Source organism: Triticum dicoccoides, chromosome 3A (assembly GCF_002162155.2).
Source record: "Triticum dicoccoides isolate Atlit2015 ecotype Zavitan chromosome 3A, WEW_v2.0, whole genome shotgun sequence".
Lineage (NCBI taxonomy): Eukaryota > Viridiplantae > Streptophyta > Magnoliopsida > Poales > Poaceae > Triticum > Triticum dicoccoides.
This window is the reverse complement of record NC_041384.1, coordinates 166336599-166356707: the sequence shown is the minus strand read 5'-3', so window position 1 is coordinate 166356707 and position 20109 is coordinate 166336599. Positions and strand designations below refer to the sequence as shown.

Here is a 20109-nt window from a genome sequence, read left to right as displayed (position 1 = left end):
GCTGGCGGCGGCGATGGAGCAGCTGGCGGCGGAGGGGGTGCGGGCGCTGCACGCGCGGGTGGAGGCGGAGTGGGACCCCGTGCTGCAGAGCGCGTGCTAGACGGCGGCCGTGCGGGCGTTGTGGGCGGGCGCCGTGCGGGACCCGGCCGCCGGGGTGCTGGCCGGGGAGCGCCACCTCAGGGGCCTCCACGAGAGGATGCGCCGCGACGAGCGCACCGGCGCGCGCGATGGAGCAGCTGGCGACTGGATTGCTTTTTGAAAAAAAACAGGGACCCGATTGCTTTTTTAGCCCGCTTATTAAGTGTGGGGCAACTCTGTCAGAAACGCGCTTAAAAGAGCCAAATCGGGCTCTTTTTAGACTTGGTAGTTTTTTGCCACGGTTTAGGAAAAAAGCGGTAGTTTTTCGCACAAAATCGTAAAGTGGTAGTTTTTCGTCACGGTTCCGTGAATTGTGGTAGTTTTTGGTTAAATACTCGTATCCTTGGGACGAGACTACTATGTACAGGAAAGTTTGTACAGCTAAATGTACTAGTTTAGTGACTATTTTGGCATCTATGGGTTAGATTGACTTCAAGTCTTGGCAGGAAGGATGTCAGTGTTATCTACTTTTTTAAGCTTTGAGGCAAAGTATGCTCTAGGCAGCCTAATGGCTTCTTCTAAGCCATGAATTGACAGGCAATAAAATTAAGAAATGAGCCTAAGGGTGAAGGGAGCTCCTATAGGATTGGCAAAAGAATATGCCCTGCAACTTGTTGTACCAATCTTGACCACATTTCCTGTGCCAATCAAGCTCCACTTGGCAAAACAGAAAACATTTTCGGCGTCGCGCCGATCTACCGTGTAATTTTTCCATGATGCTTCCAAGTTTCTCCTAATCTGTCCCCCTCTACATCCTAGACTGCATATCTCATACGGTTATCATAACAAAGATCACATTCTTGATTCAAAGCAGCGAGCACTTACTCGCAACTGTCAGTAAACTAATCTCCTCTCGCAATTCCGACAGAATAACATGCCAAGTGTTCATACTGTCGATCGAGCGATTCTCCAATCCAGCGAGCCCTCTCTGATTTTGGGATGCTTCTTCATCAGTGATGCATACATACATGTGAGCATGCATTAAGCAAAGTGTTTGGCGTGGCACAAGATAATTATATGGTCAAAAGGGCTGGATAGTGGAGGGGGGCTTGGGAAACTATAAACTATGAAGGAGGAAAAGAAATCATGAAATAAGCTTAGGTTAGGCTCTATGCAATACAGGGGCATTTGCATCTCTGACCACTAAAGGATGGCTTAAGGCTTTTGACACCGTTCCACCTGTCGGCGCACAGTGGGTTCCTTTCCTATATTTCATTCATTCTATAAGAGCAGCAATTTTTGTGCGCCGGAATAAAGCGGCGACGCCTTTTCTCGGCGCCTTCCATGCCGTTTCTCCCAATATATGTATTTTATGGTTTGGTTCCTAATGGCTGTGTGTTTGAGCTCAGTTTTATCATGAGTAGACGACCGGGGCCCTTTGCAGTGGATGCTGATAAGCATGGGGAGGAGAGGAACAGCCCATTGGATGCCGGGACACCGAATTGCAGGCCCTGCCATCTTGTTAATTGCCAGGAGTCTGGGTGTTGGATCCAACACTATCTGCACGTTCACACATTGCGCATGGTCCCCCAGATCTCGACTCCTAACCTGTGCGGCTGTGCCTGCCAGTGCCAAGTGCCAGGGACGTACAAACAAACCAAAATCAGTTAGCCACGTAGAGATCATTTTTCTCAACACACAAAAGCTAGTATTAGAGGATGATCGTCTATAGATCTTTCTGCACAACCAGGCTATGCCGAGGCCTCATTTCCCCCCTGCCACCGCGCCGGAGAGCGACGACGGCGACGGCGCAGAGGCTGCCTTGCTGAATCCGGCCCCTACCCGGATGTGCACTGTTCCTGCATGTGCACGAGCAATGCATCGAGCGTGAGTGAGGCGCAGCAGATATATATAGGGGGAGTAAAAGCCTCCCTCCGTCTAGCATAGGATCTATAGGACTGAACTGAACTCAAGCCTGGGACGGATGGATGGGTGGAAATGTGCCCGCAGCATGTCTGCGTCTGCATGTGCACCGCCCCCCAGAGTTGGTTAGGTGCGAGAACTGACCTGGTGGCGGAGAAACGACGCGGATTCCGCTGTGCCTCCTGGATTGGGTTCTGATTAGAAGGGTCTGATCCGATCGCCGGAGACACGGCTCCCCTTTGGCAATGTGCGCCTGCCGACCCCGTTCTGGGCGCTTGAAGTGACGGTGCGGAACTGGCCGGCGTAAAGCGGGCGACCGGCGTTGCCGCTTGCGTTTACCCCGCTTGCTGCATTCATCTGTGGCCTTGGCAGCAGGGCGCCATGCCGTGGACTTGTCACTGCCATCACTGCAACGCATTGGTCTGCAAAAGGGATGTGTGAAGTGGTTCAGCTTTGATATCGCGCGAAGTTGTTAAAACACAGTGCTGAACTTGCCCGTCCGTCTGAAATAACCAGGTGCAAGACAGTTCAGGTAGTATCAGTACTGGTACTGATGAAGGGCGTTGGTCTTCTTCCCACAAGGAAAAAAAAAGAAGGCATTGGCCCTCAGCATCTGTGTGCAGATCCCATCACGGTTCTAACAGATTGCAACACAGCGGTATTGAAAATAAGGGAGCTCCCAGGTGAAGATTGAAGCGATTTACATAGCCAGGGCACTTGTAAAAAAGCAGAGCAAAAACGAAGGGGAAAGATAGGGCTGCCAATGGTAATGGCTGAGATTCAGATGCATCTGCCTGTCCTTGCCAGAACAGTGATAAAGAGGAGACCGATGCTGCGAAAACAAAAGAACATTTGCTTTGTATAAAAAACGAACAAACAAATTACACTGCGTGTACAGGTGTCCTCAACAACCAAACCAACAAATTCAAACATAACAAGTCCAGCAAGCTCATTTGGCTTCGCTTCTCAAACATGTTCCATACCACAAGGGAGGTAACTATAGGGTGCTGAGTGCCTTCCCTTTGCTTTGTAAATCTCTGGCAGAGTTTGGCTATGCTATGGTGATATCACCATCAGTTTTGATTAATCATGCATCAGGAGAAACAACTCTGTCAATAACCTCCATATTTTCACTTGAAAGTTGGGCAGCCTACAGAGGACAGAAAAAAAGATAAGAAAATATGGTACAGTAGTGTGAACATTCAGTTCAAACAAGGTTACTTTCTAAGCTTCTTAACACCTTTTGTTCAAAGATATTCTGAAATCCAAAAACATTTGCATTATACTCCACATAATCAAATGGTAGTTTGGTGTCATCTCCTCAAAGTCAAAATTTCGATTGTTAGAAAAAAGGTCTAATTCTGGTAGCACTGGAGAATGGTACAAAACAGATAAAATGAATGGTACAAAACAGATGGTGCAACACTTGGTTGCATTAGACCAAAAAAAGGGCACTGCAATAAAGACTTCACAATTTGCATGCTGTCAAGCATAGGTATGGAAGGGTGTGTACAATACAAGGATTGCCAAAATTGAATAAATACAAGCACAAACTGTTGCTATTTTAGTTTGGAATATCTGCATGCACATGCAAACTGCCACCTGTAAGAATATTTGATGCGACCTGAACATTTTATCTTTTAGTACATAACAATTCTACACAACAAGACAATTACTCTTTTTAATTAGCTAGATGACCCAATCTTGGGTTGCATCTACACACCACAAAATCTTGTGCCCGATGTTGGAAACAGCTCTGGCATACCGCCGACATGTGTCTATGTATCAAATTTCCAACACACGGTGACACAAACCAGTCCAAATATAAAAGCAACACCTAACGCACCTAAGGCGAGCATCTAACGGCTCTTAATATACTCTATAAAATTAAACATAAATGAATAACTGTCCACCGCCTTGCTTATCACCTATTGAGCATAGGTATACTTGTAACGATATGATATGCATAGTTAACAGCCATGTCTGATTTAGATATGGTCATGGTAGGAGCTAGGACAGACAGATGCATCTGAATCTCAGTCATTACCTCCTCCGGGGTTAGGTCCATGCCAGAACAGCTGTCATGTGGGGCACGTCCTACAGGCGTGGGCCACGCGGCCAGGAGCAGCAGCCGTCGGCCGCATCAGGCGAGGCGTAGGTTGGGCAGGAGTCCTGGTCCTGATACATTAGTTCCTAGAATAAAAGACTAGTTTGTTACGTATAGGTTTCTAGTTTGTTAGCAGCCCATGGGGCCTTTATATATCGTATAATCAGCACCCTTTGAGGGCAAGCAATAAAGTTATTATCTCCTACCTCTTCCTCCGTCTCCTATCCTCTCCTCCCGCACCATTGAGCAGCCAGGCAAAAACCCTAGCGCTCCTATCCACCGAGACTACGAACTACGTAGTCGAGGCCCCGCTGTCTTGGGCACTGAGGCCCTTGACAACTTGGTATCAGGTTCCAGCCGCTCCTCGGCCTCCTCCACGCTGCACCCGCCGCCCCGCCCACCTCCATCGCCGCCATCCGCCGCCGCCTCGGTTTCTTCCGCCATGTCGGAACCCACCACCGCTGATTTGGCCAAGATGATCGAAGCCCTGACTGCAACCGTGATATCCCTGCAGTCGTCCGTGGCAGCCCTCCAGAAGGAGAAGTCGGCCTCCTCGTCAGCCGCCGATATCAGCCACGACGGACAGCACCACAACGATCGGCCCCCGCGGTTTCAGAAGATGGACTTCCCCAAGTTCGACGGCAAGTCCGACCCGCTCGCTTTCCTCAACAGATGCGAGTCCTTCTTCCATCAACAACGGATCGCCGAGGAGGAGAAAGTCTGGATGGCGTCATACAACCTCGAGGGTTCTGCCCAGCTGTGGTACATGCAGGTCCAGCGTGACGAGGGCACTCCGCCGTGGCGCCGCTTTTCCGAGCTGCTCAACCTCCGCTTCGGGCCTCCTCTGCGCGCGAACCCGCTGGGCGAACTGATGGCGTGCAAGCGCACGACGTCCGTCGTCGACTTCCAGGAGCGGTTTGAGGCGCTCCTTCCCCGGGCAGGCTCCTTGTCGGAAACGCAGAAAGTTCAGATCTTCACCGCAGGCCTCCAGCCACCCCTTAGCCTCGACGTGGAAATCCATAACCCGCAGTCCCTCGCCGTCGCCATGAGCCTCGCCCGCAAATTGGAGCTGCGCGACCAGTGCACGCTTTCCGCCGCGCCACCGGTGCGTTTTCCGCAGAAGGGCATTCTGCCGACGCCAGGACCACGCCTCGCGCCCCCCGCACCGGCCCCACCAGCCGCACCCCAGCATGGCCACAGTCTGCCGGACGGGCGCCCAATCAAACGTCTCTCCCAGACAGAGATGGAGGAACGCCGTCGCCTGGGCCTATGCTTCAACTGTAACGAGAAGTTTGGCAGGGGCCACAACCGCGTGTGCCAGCGCATCTTTCTCCTCGACTTAGCGCCGGACGACGACGACGACGACGCGGCCTCCGCTACTGATGATGCATCGCGGGCCGACCCTCAGATCTCGCTCCACGCAATCTCCGGGGTGCGCACGAGCGAAACCATGCAGATGCATATTACTCTCGGGGGTGTCTCCCTCCTCGCCCTGATCGACTCAGGCTCCACCCACAACTTCATCGCCGAGGAGGCGGCCGCTCGTGCTACGCTGCCATCCCCCACCACCGAGAAGATGCGCGTCACGGTGGCCAACGGCGAGCGCGTTCCGTGCCAGGGCGCGTACCGCGTCGTGCCCTTCCGCATCGGCCAAGAGGAGTTCTCGGAGGATTTCCTCGCCTTGCCGCTCGCGGGCTACGACATCGTCCTGGGCACGCAGTGGCTGGCGACGCTCGGACCGATCCTGTGGGATTTCCGCGCCCTCTCCATGACATTCTGGCGGAGGGGCCATCGGGTGTGCTGGCGCGGCATTGCAGGACCGGACGGGCCAGCCCTGAAATCATGCAGCGGCCGCGACTTCCTCGACGCCATCATCACCGAGTTCGACGGCATCTTCGCCGAACCCTCCGGCGTGCCACCGCCCCGCAGCCGCGACCACGGCATCACCCTGCTGCCCGGTTCCGCCCCGGTGGCCGTCCGTCCGTATCGCTACACGGCCGCGCACAAGGACGAGCTGGAGCGTCAGTGCGCCGCCATGCTCGCTCAGGGCATCATCCGAGCGAGTTGTTCCGCATTCTCGTCCCCGGTACTGCTGGTCCGCAAGGCCGACGGGTCCTGGCGCTTCTGCATCGACTACCGCGCCCTAAACGCCATTACTGTCAAGAATGCGTTTCCGATCCCGGTGGTGGACGAACTCCTCGACGAGCTCCGGCACGCTCGTTTCTTCACCAAGCTCGACTTGCGCTCCGGCTACCACCAGGTGCGGATGCGTGCGGAGGACATCCCGAAGACCGCCTTCCGTACTCATGACGGCCTCTACGAGTTCCTGGTGATGCCGTTCGGCCTCTGCAACGCGCCGGCAACGTTCCAGGCCCTCATGAACGATCTACTGCGGCCGTACCTGCGCCGTTTTGTTCTCGTCTTCTTTGACGACATCCTCATTTTCAGCGAGACATGGGCTGACCATCTCCGACATGTGCGCACCGTCTTCACCGTCCTGCACCAGCACCGGCTCTTCGTCAAGCGATCCAAATGCGCATTCGCCGTCGAGTCGATCTCATACCTGGGTCACACCATCTCCGCTGCAGGAGTGGCCATGGATCTGGAAAAGGTGCAGGCAGTGGCCGAATGGCCGCAACCACGCTCGGCGCGCGTGGTTCGGGGGTTTCTCGGCCTTGCGGGGTACTACCGCAAGTTTGTCAAGGAGTTTGGCGTGGTTGCCGCGCCACTAACGGCCCTCCTTCGCAAGGATGGTTTCTCCTGGTCGCCGGAGGCGGCAGCAGCTTTTCACGCCCTCAAGACGACAGTCACCACGGCTCCCGTCCTCGCGTTACCGGATTTCACGCGGCCGTTCATCGTCGAGTGTGACGCCTCGACATACGGCTTCGGGGCCGTCCTTCTTCAGGACCAACACCCGGTGGCTTTCTTTAGCCGGCCAGCCGCGCCACGTCACCGTTCCCTGGCAGCATATGAACGGGAACTCATCGGCCTGGTGCTCGCGATTCGTCACTGGAGACCGTACCTCTGGGGGCGCCAATTTGCGGTAAAACCGGATCACTACAGTCTCAAATTTCTACTTGACCAGCGTTTGGCAACCATCCCGCAGCATCATTGGGTCGGCAAACTACTGGGGTTCGACTTTACCGTGGAGTACAAGGCCGGTAGTACAAACACGGTGGCGGATGCCCTTTCCCGCCGCGACACGGAGGAGACGTCGATCATGGCGATCTCGGGTCCTCGCTTCGACTTCATCGATCGCCTCCAGCAAGCGACGTCCACAGATCCGGCGCTCGTCACGCTGCGTGAGGATATCACGGCGGGTACGCGGCAGCAGTCGTGGGCTCTCTCCGACGGCCTCGTCACTTTCAACGGCCGCCTCTACATTCCGCCGTCGCCCCCGCTACTCCAGGAGATTCTCAGTGCCGTGCACGATGATGGGCATGAAGGCGTCCTGCGCACCTTGCATCGTCTCCGCCGCGACTTCCACGCACCTAACCTTCGCAAGACGGTGCAAGAGTACATCCGCACTTGCAGTACTTGCCAGAGGTACAAGTCCGAGCACTTGCACCCCGCTGGGCTGTTGCTGCCGCTGCCGGTGCCCACGGGCGTGTGGACTGACGTCGGCATCGACTTCGTGGAAGCGCTCCCTCGCGTGGGCGGGAAGTCTGTCATCCTCACCGTGGTGGATCGCTTCAGCAAGTATTGCCACTTTGTGGCGCTGGCCCACCCGTACACGGCAGAATCAATGGCGCAGGTGTTCTTCGCTGAGATTGTTCGTCTCCATGGCGTGCCGCAGTCCATGGTCTCTGACCGCGACCCCGTCTTCACCTCGGCTTTTTGGCGGGAGCTCATGCGCCTCACCGGGACAAAGCTGCACATGACGTCAGCGTTTCATCCACAGTCGGATGGCCAAACGGAGGCTGCTAACAAGATCATTGTGATGTACCTACGTTGTCTCACCGGGGATCGTCCCAGGCAGTGGCTCCGGTGGCTTCCCTGGGCCGAGTACATCTACAACACCGCCTACCAGACAGCGACCCAAGAAACTCCGTTCAAGCTTGTGTATGGTCGTGACCCTCCCACTATTCGCTCTTACGAGCCGGGCGACGCGAGGGTAGCCGCAGTGGCCAGGAGCATGGCGGAGCGCGACGAGCTTCTCGAGGACGTCCGCTATCGTCTACAACAGGCACAGGCGGTCTACAAGTCCTACTACGACAGACGCCATCGGGACATTCGGCATGACGTGGGCGATTGGGTCTGGCTTCGCCTTCGCCAGCGCGCCGCGTCCTCTCTCAACTTGCCAACCAGGGGCAAGCTGAAGCCACGCTTCTATGGGCCGTACCGCATTTCAGAGGTCGTCAACGACGTGGCTTACCGCCTTGAGCTTCCGGCACGCTCGCGCCTCCATGACGTGTTCCACGTGGGCCTCCTCAAGAAGTTCTTCGGCACGCCTCCAACTGCACCGCCGGGTTTGCCTCCGATCCACAACGGAGCGGCTGTTCCAGAACCGGAGCGCGTGACTCGTGCGCGCCTAGCACGCGGCGTTCGCCAGCTACTCGTCCACTGGAAGGGTGAAGCAGCATCATCAGCTACATGGGAGGATCTTGACAGTTTCGTCGAGCGCTACCCCGCTTTTCAGCTCGAGGACGAGCTGCTCGTCGAGGGGGGGAGAGATGTCATGTGGGGCACGTCCTACAGGCGTGGGCCACGCGGCCAGGAGCAGCAGCCGTCGGCCGCATCAGGCGAGGCGTAGGTTGGGCAGGAGTCCTGGTCCTGATACATTAGTTCCTAGAATAAAAGACTAGTTTGTTACGTATAGGTTTCTAGTTTGTTAGCAGCCCATGGGGCCTTTATATATCGTATAATCAGCACCCTTTGAGGGCAAGCAATAAAGTTATTATCTCCTACCTCTTCCTCCGTCTCCTATCCTCTCCTCCCGCACCATTGAGCAGCCAGGCAAAAACCCTAGCGCTCCTATCCACCGAGACTACGAACTACGTAGTCGAGGCCCCGCTGTCTTGGGCACTGAGGCCCTTGACAACAGCCATGTCTGATTTAGATGTGGGTTAGGTCCCGCAGCGCCCCGGACACCTCCTCCAGGGTGAGGACGGCGGGGGCGGGCGCGACGGAGGATCCCGGCAGTGGAAGAGACGGGTTGGGTGGCGGTGAAGACATGATCGAACCGAAGCTAGCTGATACCAAATTGTTAGGAGCTAGGACCCTACCGGGTCTAGGGCGTAGGTTGTAGGGGAAGGAGGGGGTTGGGCGTGGTGCTGCTTGCGGTCGTCGGCGGCAGGGCGCCGTCGTGCAAGGGAGAGGAGGCGGCGGCGCAAGGGCTGGAGGCGGATAGGGTTAGGGTCCGGCTCCTCTGGGAGGGCTCTTTTCACTATTTTGACCCTTTTAGAAAACTTTCGCACAAAATGAACTCCACACAAAACTATTTCACGATCTGACCCTTTTGGCAACGCCACAAGCCGTGGCGTTTCTTCTCTATCTGAAAACGCCGAGCTAGCCAGCGTTGCTGGCCTGGTCGGGAAGCTACGTGGCAGGGCAGAAACGCCAAAGTATCTCGCGTTGCTGGAAACGCCAAGCATGGCTGGCGTTGGTGCCCATGCATGAAACGCCATGGGTGTTGGCGTTGCAAGTAGCTTGCTCATATTTTCATTTACTTATGAAATGGAGCAACGCTAGCTAGTTCGGCGTTTTTAAATAGAGAAGAAACGCCACGGTTTGTGGCGTTACCAAAAGGGTCAGATCATAAAATAGTTTTGTGTGGAGTTCATTTTGTGCGAAAGTTTTCTAAAAGGGTCAAAGTAGTGAAAAAGGCCCTCTGGGAGCCGGGCAATAGATTTATTCTTATTGCTTGATTGTCATAGAGTCTTACAACTAGTATATATAACCACGATGGAAAATAAAATAGATAACTTGCGGGCTAAGCCCCTAACTAAACCTGCCCAGTGGGCCTCCTACGGGGATAAGTCTGCCCGGTCATAACAGGTCAAGTACCAAACACCACATATGTGGTATTAATCTTTTTTGGCCAATGACAAAACATGAAATTCCAGGGACAGTGTTGAACCCAGGCATCCACGAAATGAGCTATGGCCTCCTTATTTCTGGAAGCCGCATATTACTAATTATGGAGTTCCCATTATGAAGAGGGGAGAAGTTTCCACCCCTGGAGTCGATCGCATATATTCTACATACAATGCAGGGACTAGGCGCATATGTGGTATTAACATTATTGGGCCACTGACAAAACATGAAATTCCATGCAGAGTATTGAACCAAGTTATCCACTAAATAAGCTATGGCTTGCTTATTTTTAGAAGACGCAAACCACTAATTATGGAGTTGTCATTAAGAAGAGGGGAGATATTTCCACCCCTGGACTTGATCGTATATCCTAAAAATGCATGGACTAGGTATATATGTGGTATTAACATTAGTTTGCCAGTAACAAACACGAATGAGCTATGGCTTGCTTATCAAGAAGGGTGATATTTCCACCCCTGCATTTGATCATCTATCGAATACTCCCTCCGTTCCGAATTACTTGTCTTGGATTTGTCTAGATACGGATGTATCTAGACTCATTTTAGTGCTAGATACCTCCGTATCTAGACAAATCCAAGACAAGTAATTCGGAACGGAGGGAGTACATGATATACAGACTAGTGTCGAAGCAACATATGCTATGTAGGAGACAGGAGGTAAATAAGTAGAGAGGGCAACATGAGTTACTAGGCCCATAAAAGTTGGCTAAGCTATACAACTGGGAATAGGACAAGTGGACATAAGATGTCTTCAAGGTGCTCTCCCCTGTTGCTGAAAGAAAGCAGAGATCTTGACATGTGCTCCTCTAAAGTGCTGGCCCAGGAATTGGGTGAACTTAAGTGGTTTTGATACTGTTTGTCTTTCTCAAACACACACAGCACAAGGAATAACATGTGTAGCAGTTACAATTGTTTCGGTAACAATTGAGGCTGCGAGGGTCTGTTGAGCGGCTCTGGGACACAGTAGGTAGGAGTTATATGACCATTGTGGTCAGCGTGCAAGGCTGACACACTAGGACTAGGGCGGCATATGCCAGAAACAGATCTACTAGTTCGTGTCACATTATTTAGTTTAGATTTATTTCCAGCACAAATCGTGACGAGACATGATTTATGGTGCAAATATAAGTTTACTTGCATAAGAAGCTCTGCGCATGAGAAGCTCAATAAGATTATTAGGTACTACACACACTATAGTTTTCTATTTCATGCTTCGCTGAGTTTGCACAAATCGCTCTCTTTCATTTTGTTCCTCCTCACATGACCCCTAGGATCCACCATCAACGAATGATATCTGCATAACTCATATGCAAATAGACGAAAGTAAAGTTGAGATGGTGCCAAGAGAATAAATGGGAACCAGAAGATTCCATATTATTCTAATTAAAAACATTCCCAAAGAAAAGTGAGGTCATGAAAAGTAAAGATTATCATGCATCTAAACTCCACTGCAAGGGAGTTCCAACCAAATCAGCTCAAGTATCTTATGTGGCCTTTGGGGGACTCTTCGGTCCTGAGAATTATCGTTGATCCAGTCAAAGTTAGGAATGGACTGCTTTAGTGTTGCAAGCATCGTATCTTTGTTGATCACATTTGCTGGCTTACATTTTATTTCATTTCTCCGCAAAATAAGCTGCATTATATCACTAGAAGTTTTGCCCTTTAGTTGCAAACAAGGAAATCATGACCTATATATACGCATGTATTACCATATTACCAGATATCATATACCAGCATCGTAAGGGTATATTTGGTTGATAGCGATCCTTATTCTTAGAATAATTTGTATGCACTTTTGAAGCATCTCGTGGGATGTTTAAGCATGAACTATTCGTTGGTTTTATCCTTTTACTTTTTTTTCATTTACTTTTACTATAGTCTATTCTTATATTATTTTTCTCTCCCACCATGGATTCTTTGGTCGAGAACTGTCTTTGATTTTATTTTTTTACTTTATTGAATTTAAGTGGGTGCAATGAAAAAACAAATTTAACTAGACTACTTACTATTAATATTGTTTCCTTGTGTGAGTAGGAGGTTTTTGTACACGTGTCTTTAGTTTCCCTTTTATCATCTCGTCCAAGAGAGGAAGTTCTTCTAATTCTACGAAGCTTTCTAGAATCCTTTTCTCTAGAATATCAGTTAAGAGAATTTCGGATTGCCTGGTACTCCACCAATTATTAATCCAAAGTTCTAACTCTATAGGTTCGGTACACTATACATTTTGTATATTAGTGGAATTTCAGTACATCGGGTCTTTCTTAGGTCTAGATGGGAGTGAAGTAGTGAAATGGAACTAAACAAGGGTGCCTTATTTGCATTAATTATAGCTTCCTTATTCATAGACAAAGTGGATTCGGAATTATCTTTCCTTCCAGGGATAACTTGTATCCACAACCTAGCCAAAGTTTGGCAAAAATAGAGGTCTATGACAGGCAGGCATAGTGGTGAGAAAATGTGGTGTGACACATCTGTGCAACCATGAGCAGTATCCACATCTTTGGTAAATGTGGATACCAACCAAACATGCCCTAATTGCAAGCATTTGAATGACCACTCAACAGAACAAGTATTTGTTTGCAACATTAATCAAGTCAACCGAACAAACATAAACATATCTAAAAAAGCTGAAATACCACATCCTGTCATTGCCAGTATTTCGTCACAGAGAACAACTTGTAGTCTAACATTATATTCATATCTCAAAAGACCTGATACTACGAGGGCAGTTTTCACTTTCATCTTAACAACAGCTCCTACAACAGATCCAGTGAAGCTATCAATGGTAGCTGTCAACTCATCACTTAACTCTTTTGCACGATTCACTTGGCACTAAACTGAAATAATGCCATTTTACCAGTGTTCCTTTTGCTCCAGTTTGGAAGCGGCTACAAGTTACAAATATTACTAGGGCATCCTACTCTGCACTAATGTTTCCAGTTTGGGTTGCCACTTTGTAGGAGGTAAGTGCATGTACTACAGCCTCATCGCCTGCAAAACAGAACATGGAGGAGACCCACCTTGCCTAATGTGTGCTCTTAGAGACCATAACCTATTCATCTGGTGCCAGTCTCATCATGTCCAGCAATCATGATGCTATCATCTGCTATCAAAAGCTGAGATCTAGGCAGGTGTACAATAGCTTGTGGATGGACAACGTTTTCATCAAAGTACCCAGATAATGGATGGTGGATGTTCAGACTTGAGAGGAGAGCATATCTACACAAGCCAGCATCATTTTTGCTGCTGATGGCGACAGAACAGCTGCAAGACAGACGCACACAACAGCCCCGCATTTTAGCTCACCTAAAGCACTTGGCATGATATCGAACAGGCACATTCACCAGGATCACTGTACTGAGCGTAGGGTCTGACAGTCAACAAAGCTTGCACGATCTGGTAATCAGGATTTTACAGAATCTAATCATACTAATTTAAGTTGTTAACTATGTCATTGAACTGATAACGTTGTTAGCTCTAAGTTTCACTGCTTACATTATTATGTCCTCGTCATATGTTATAAGTTAGGAAAATGTTTTCGATACGGGTAACATAAATTAAATAAGTTTGATACTGAATTGAACTACACAAGCTTGTATGAAAAGGTTTCATCAAAATCAATTTTCGTATATCAAAAATAAATATCACAAAGTACCTAAATATATGTAGCTTCTGTATTATTGTCAGATCCTACAATCATATCCAGTCAAATGAAGAATGGTCCAATCTAGAGACTTAACCCTGGCAACTTTGAGCACAGCCTCCTCAACTACTGGAAACACAAACTGCTGAAGCAAGAGATGCAACGAATTTGTATATTTGTGTGTAACACAAGATAAAAGCCGGATCTGCCAACTTGCACACATTGTGCTGCCTGTCTTAGCATTTCATGATCATACTTGCAGCCATCTCACAATATCTGTAACTGTGCCCAGATCCTCCAACGCAACTGACACAAACTTCATGAATTCAGAACCCCACCCTCCCACCCTCAACGGCTGAACACACACATGACCTCTCCTTTAGTAGAGGAGATTCAGGCCATAGTTTTGCTCAGCCGTTATGAACCCAATTCACAACCATTATTTGTTCACACTAACTCACTGTGTTTCTAACCATGGCTCTGGTTCTACAGTCTACACTTTCCACATTGGAACCAATAAAGCGAGAGATAAATGATGTGCACGTCTATACCTTTTTTTTATCTATTTACCGGCCAATGCAGCTGAAACCCCTGCACACGGCGAGCCAGGCCGCGAAGAGTACACCGAGGAGCACGAGATCCACGAGGACGATCAGCCAGAGCTGGCGCCTCCACGCCCGCCCGGCGCCACCGCGAGCTCCATGCTCCCGCTTGGGCGTCCCCCGCGCGAGCTCAGCCTCCCTCCGCGTCGCCTCCTCCGCCTCGGCCTCAGCGGCAGCGACGTCAGCAGCCTCGCGCGCGAGCGCCTCCTCGTTGGGGAACGGCAGGCGGAGCGCCAGACGCGCCATCTCTTCGCGCATCCTGAACTCGGGGAGGCATCGCAGGCGGCGGAGGAAGAGCAGGAGGTGGGACGCCGGGAGCTGCGGCGCGAGCGAGACCGCGGCGAGCGCGAGCGGCGGGGCGAGGAGAAGCGCGTGCGCCCGCCCCGCCGTGGAGTGGGTGACGTAGCGGTGGTGCGGAGGCGCCGAAGCAGCGAGCGCGGCGGCGAGCGCCGGCAGGTCGCCGGTGCCGGCGCCCCCGGCGTCCGGGTCGTGGGCGAGCTCGGCGACGAGGGCGCTGTCGCGGAAGGCGCACGCGTAGAGCAGCGGGTGCGAGGCCGGGAGCATCCGAGGCAGCTAGGCGGCGCGAGAGATTTCTCAGGGATTTGGATTCGCCGGGAGGCTGGGCGAAGAGGGGGACTGCACAAGGACAGGAGGTGGAAGAAGCCAGACTGGAGCGTTGTTTGATTTGAGTTCTGTGGAATGGGTACTAAAATTCTTTTGAATGCTTCTTCATGGAAATCTAAAATGGTGTTTCGGAAATCCTATCTATAATATCTAAATAGTTTATTTTCATCATCTGATTTCTCTAACCTCTCGTGCTTTCACATCATTTTAAATTATTATTTTTGCCATTTGATTGACCATATGTTACTAAGATCTGCGGCAAGAGTGAACCCCGTGTCTGCTTGACGCCCCTCCTGTTCGCTCCTCCTTCCTGGACCCCGCAGAATCGGAAGCGAACTTTCTCCATCTGAAACGTTAGAGACAAAACCCTTAATCATAATCTTTGCCCGCTCCCACCCCCAACCATCTCTCTCTCTCTTCCCCAATCGACGTAAGCCCCACACAGACAACTGAGCCCAACCTCCTTTAGGGTTTGTGACCGCCAAAGAGAAGAGAACCGGCGGCTACGGGGGGTGATGGCGACTTGGCAAGGGTAGGATTGCAAGACCATTTATCTGGAGAATGTGTAGAACTTCATGCAGATGGACATCAACAAGCTCATCGACATTATCGAGGACAAGCTAGAACCGCACTTGAAATTTGAGGACTCATAATGCTCTACACGTAAGTCGCCTCCGCCTCTTTCGGGCCATGCCTAGGCTAGGTCTGATTCTATCTGATCTGGTGTTGATCTTGGCGCCTCATGTTTATCTTTTTTATTGCGCTGATTGGATATACAACATGTGCACGCAGAACCACCCTCACGACTACTCGCAGTTGCTCGGGCGACGATGAGCTGATTCGCCTGCTCCCCTAATGCGTAGATGTCGTTTTGTGTGTTCAGATTATTTATCCTATGTTTTGTATGTGTCTGTCAGTTCTCTGATGCAACGAATTTGATTGTCTGTTTGGTTTCGACGGTCCTATAGTTTAAGTTCTGCATCGGCAAGACAAGATTTTTGCGAGACAATTAATTGATGCACTTCTAGGCACAATAATTTGTAATCTCTGAATTTAAGAAGGTCGCCAACATCGTGCTCGACTTGGTAAGTCACACGTAACTTCAAACTTTTGTTTTTGAAATTAACTTCAGACATTCTGCTAAGAAAAATAAGCAGCCTTGAAATGCTTCTCTTATTTGGGAACTGTACTAGTGGTTGCTAACAAATGACAAGAACAATACTCCATATCTCTTGTGCTAGATTTACTGCAAGAGTGTATGACAAATAAATAATAGTTTGATCTTGAATCTTAATTTGGGATCTCTAGATTTTGCAGGTTGGACCGTCCAAGATATGCCATGTATCTGAACTTAGCTAGCCCACTTTGTCATGGAAAGTTGTAACCTGACTGAAACTCTTTAGATTCTTGGATGAAGGTTAAACCTAAAAAATCCTATCTGCCTCGGCTTCATCATCCAACTAACCTAGATACATTTTAACTTCATGGTCATGTTCACATAAATACCTACAAATTAGTAATTCAAGAATAGTAATACAATTGTAGTTTAGCTTAAAACAATCATTACAAACTCATTAATTAACGGGCATATGAGGAGACACATGATGGACTTCAGAATACCATTCTTGATATGAATCTTGCCATCAAATCCTTATGCAGCACCTCCATGTATTCTCCTATGCAGGTGGACTTTCTTATGCCACTTCTCCCTTATCTACCTTGATGGTCGATCCAGTCATCGGTGTCTCCCGTTCCCCCGTGTGGCATGGTAATTGAGATGTGCAATGTTGAGCCAAGAACCATGGATGTAGTCTCATATGTGGATGGTTTCTTTTACTTTTCTCTAGTATGTATGATGCTGACTTACCATCCTATTTTCCAGGTTGAAGGTATTCGTAATGGCATATTCAAAGTTACATTAGACAGATATCGAGTTGCTGATGGAATAATTTTTTCTTTTGTACGACTTTTCACTTGTGCTATGTTGTTAACCATTAGTTTGCATCTCAATAATGGCATTTCATTTGTTTTAAGACTTGCAAGTAAGTGATTAGTGGTTTTGCTATATTGGTACATTTTAAGTTCAGTTAAACAAGGTGACCTTTCTCTACAAGTTTTCGTGTATGTGGCAACAATATTTTTTGTCTACTCTAGTTATTTTTGTTCTAAAAGATAGTCAATGCTTTACTTGCACATTTTTTTTCTTTTGAGAATCACTTGCACTTTGATGATATTCCATAAATAAGTATAGTTGTTCAGTGCAGGTAACAAGATAATCACATATACATGGATCCAAGATCTAAATTTATTCCTTTTTCATTCATCTATATCTATGTTGATTCTGATGTAATATTTTCATGTATATAAAAGGCAAGTGTTATCATTGAAAGACTTCTTCATTCAAATGTTTTTTATTAACACTATTGTTACTACTAGATCCAGGCAATGCTTTTGTATGCACAACATTTGAAAGATATGTTTCCCCGCAATAGGGAGATATTTTGATGCACATGCAAGTCACTATTTTTCTTTACACGCTTTATTTCTCCACATTATAAATTTTAGCCAAAAATATCCCGCAGCAACGCGCAAGGAATTATCTAGTTTGACCTACGTAGTAGCCTTGTTTCACTTCTTTCCTCCTTTTTTTCCTATTAAGAGCTTTCTCGGAATCTCTCCTTGGTCTCAAACTTCTCGACTCCTCAGCCAGCAACCAACTTCTACGATAAGTTCGTTGAGCGTTTAGGGGCATAACTTGTTTCTTCAAACGATTTTCAACTAGCTCTAGCACATAGCGGGTCAAGCTCACCTTGAGGAAGGGAAGGATGACCCATTAGGATAGCTTGGGGAGGGTGTGGTGATGGGGTCGACGGGCTGTGGTCGGCACATGACGAGGTCCGAGTGCATGTGGCGACAAGGAAGGGGGGAGAGGGTCGGCTAGGCGGCAGTGTCCTTGAGGTAGTGTAGGGGCGGTCGAGAGTGTCACTGTCGTGTGGGTAGGGTTTGTGCAGTGAACCGGGAAAAAGGCCAGGGAGAGAGAATATCAGGAGAGATGGAAGAGATAGTGAACTGATATGCATCACTTGGTGGTAACATGCTTCATGTAATTTTCTCAAACTCCTCAAACGATATATTCATAGGTCTGTCTTGGGTAGCCTTCGCTACTACTATTGTATTAATTATAACCCATGGTAGCTTTTTGGAGTTAGCTTCACAAAGTTACGATGTTCGGTCTGGCTCCACCCGCAGAGCCGACGAAGCGTGGCGTCGGAGCATTGTTGAACCTTTCCTAAAGACATAGGGAATTGTTGATCTTCTCCATTTCTTGCTCCACCCCCTGTCCTTGGTGCACTTTGAATGGCTCCTTCATTGCTTGCCCTCTTCATCCATTGCTTATTATCACTTATAATACCTCGGTACACGACACACAACCTCTTTCAACATGATGTTTCACCGCCTATCATGTTCGTTGATCATAGATGCTAAACAGTTGCATAACCAATGATTCCCTATGTCTTTAGGAAAGGTTCGTTGATCATAGGATTTAGGCATTGGGGGGGGGGGCAGACGACGATGAAGCCAGAAAATTTTTTGTGCCTCACATACTACCCAATGATTCTATATTCAAGTATCATTCAAATTTAACTTTGCCTACACACACAAATTTTGTTTGCAGCTGAAGGGTGTCTAGCGATAGCTAATTGGTCAATAGCTTCAGATACGTGTCAAGAAGACGAAGTTGATAATCAAACTATTCTAAAATATGACATGAAGTGTCGTGCCATAAACCATTTTCATATTAAAATGTAAGATATACAAACAAGAATAATCATGTATTACCATATGGTTGGCTTTTAGTTTCCATTTATATAGGTTTGAATGTCAAATCATCGGTGGTTGTATTAGGAAAATTGATTGTTTAATTTGCAAAAAATGATCAATGTTGCCATATAGCTAGAGAATCAACTCCAACCCCTCCTTATTGACGGGTCCGAGATTTCGAACGATTGCAAGTGCCTATACCTTACCGCAGCGACCCATCACAAATCATCACAACCAATATAAGTAAATTCCGATGTAGAAGTTCAACATGATACAAGATGAGAATAGAGAGAGATTAATAGACAATGTGATCTGTTATCCTTGGCTAGTTTTTTTACTGCAGCCTCAAGAATTGGTGAGTGAAGCAGCTTGTGTCGCCGTATGAATCAGATCTTTTCTTAGAGCATCTCAACAGTCGTGTTAAAAGACGCGTGCACGGTAAATTGGCTTTTTAGCGCGCGCGGGACGTTTTCGCGCGCTCCAGCGATGGTGGGAAACTAGCACGCACGGGGAACGATTGCGCGCGCGGGGGAAAAGGCGGCAGCTCGCGCGCTACGTTTGGCGCGCCGCGTCCGGCGTGCCTATAAATTACAGCGCCCTCTGCCGCTCTCTCCATCTCTCCATCGCCCTCTGCCGCGCTCTGCCGCCGACACGCCACCACCGTGCCACCATGCCGCCTCGCCGCCGGGGAGGTACGGGCTACCGCGGCGTCCGCGTGCGTCCGTCCGGCACCTACTCCGCCGAGATTCGATCGGGCGGCGGCATGCGGCTCCGTCTCGAAACCTTCGACACCGCCCAGGAAGGCGCCCGCGCGTACGACGCTGCAGCGTGGCGCCTCCTGCGGTCCCGTCAGGACATGAACTTCGCCGACGTGGGGACGCGGGAGCATGCACAGGAGTTGACGCCCTTTCCGTGGCTTCTCACCGACGAGGATCGTCGCAAGCACCGGAGGCGGGAGCATCGTCTCAGGCTGGCCGAGATGTACGAGCAAGCCATGGCGCTGTGGAGCCATCGCTTCCCGGAAGACACCAACGAGGAACAGTTCTTTGCCCAGAGAAGGGCGAAGAGGAGGGATGAGCGAGCCGACTATCGTGAGGACAAGCGAACACGGAAGGAGATCGCTAAATACAACCAAGCGCTAGGAGATGCGTCCTTCTGGAACTCCGGCGACGAGCGGTTCCTTACGCCTACGCTCCGACGTCGGAGGAGGACATCACCGAGACAGAGTTCGAGTCGGACGAGTAGTGTAGTAGT

General features: G+C 49.6%; 1 protein-coding gene across 1 annotated transcript; it reads right to left on the bottom strand.

Moving 5' to 3' along the window:
- Positions 1–2838: 2838 nt before the first annotated feature.
- LOC119267725 lies at positions 2839–15093 on the bottom strand. Its single transcript, XM_037549160.1, has 2 exons — positions 14359–15093; positions 2839–3151 (listed from the first exon to the last, which is right to left on the bottom strand). Exon 1 carries the CDS (start codon positions 14971–14973, stop codon positions 14374–14376), a length of 600 nt encoding a protein of 199 aa, XP_037405057.1. The 5' UTR covers positions 14974–15093; the 3' UTR covers positions 2839–3151; positions 14359–14373.
- Between the last annotated feature and the right edge of the window lie 5016 nt (positions 15094–20109).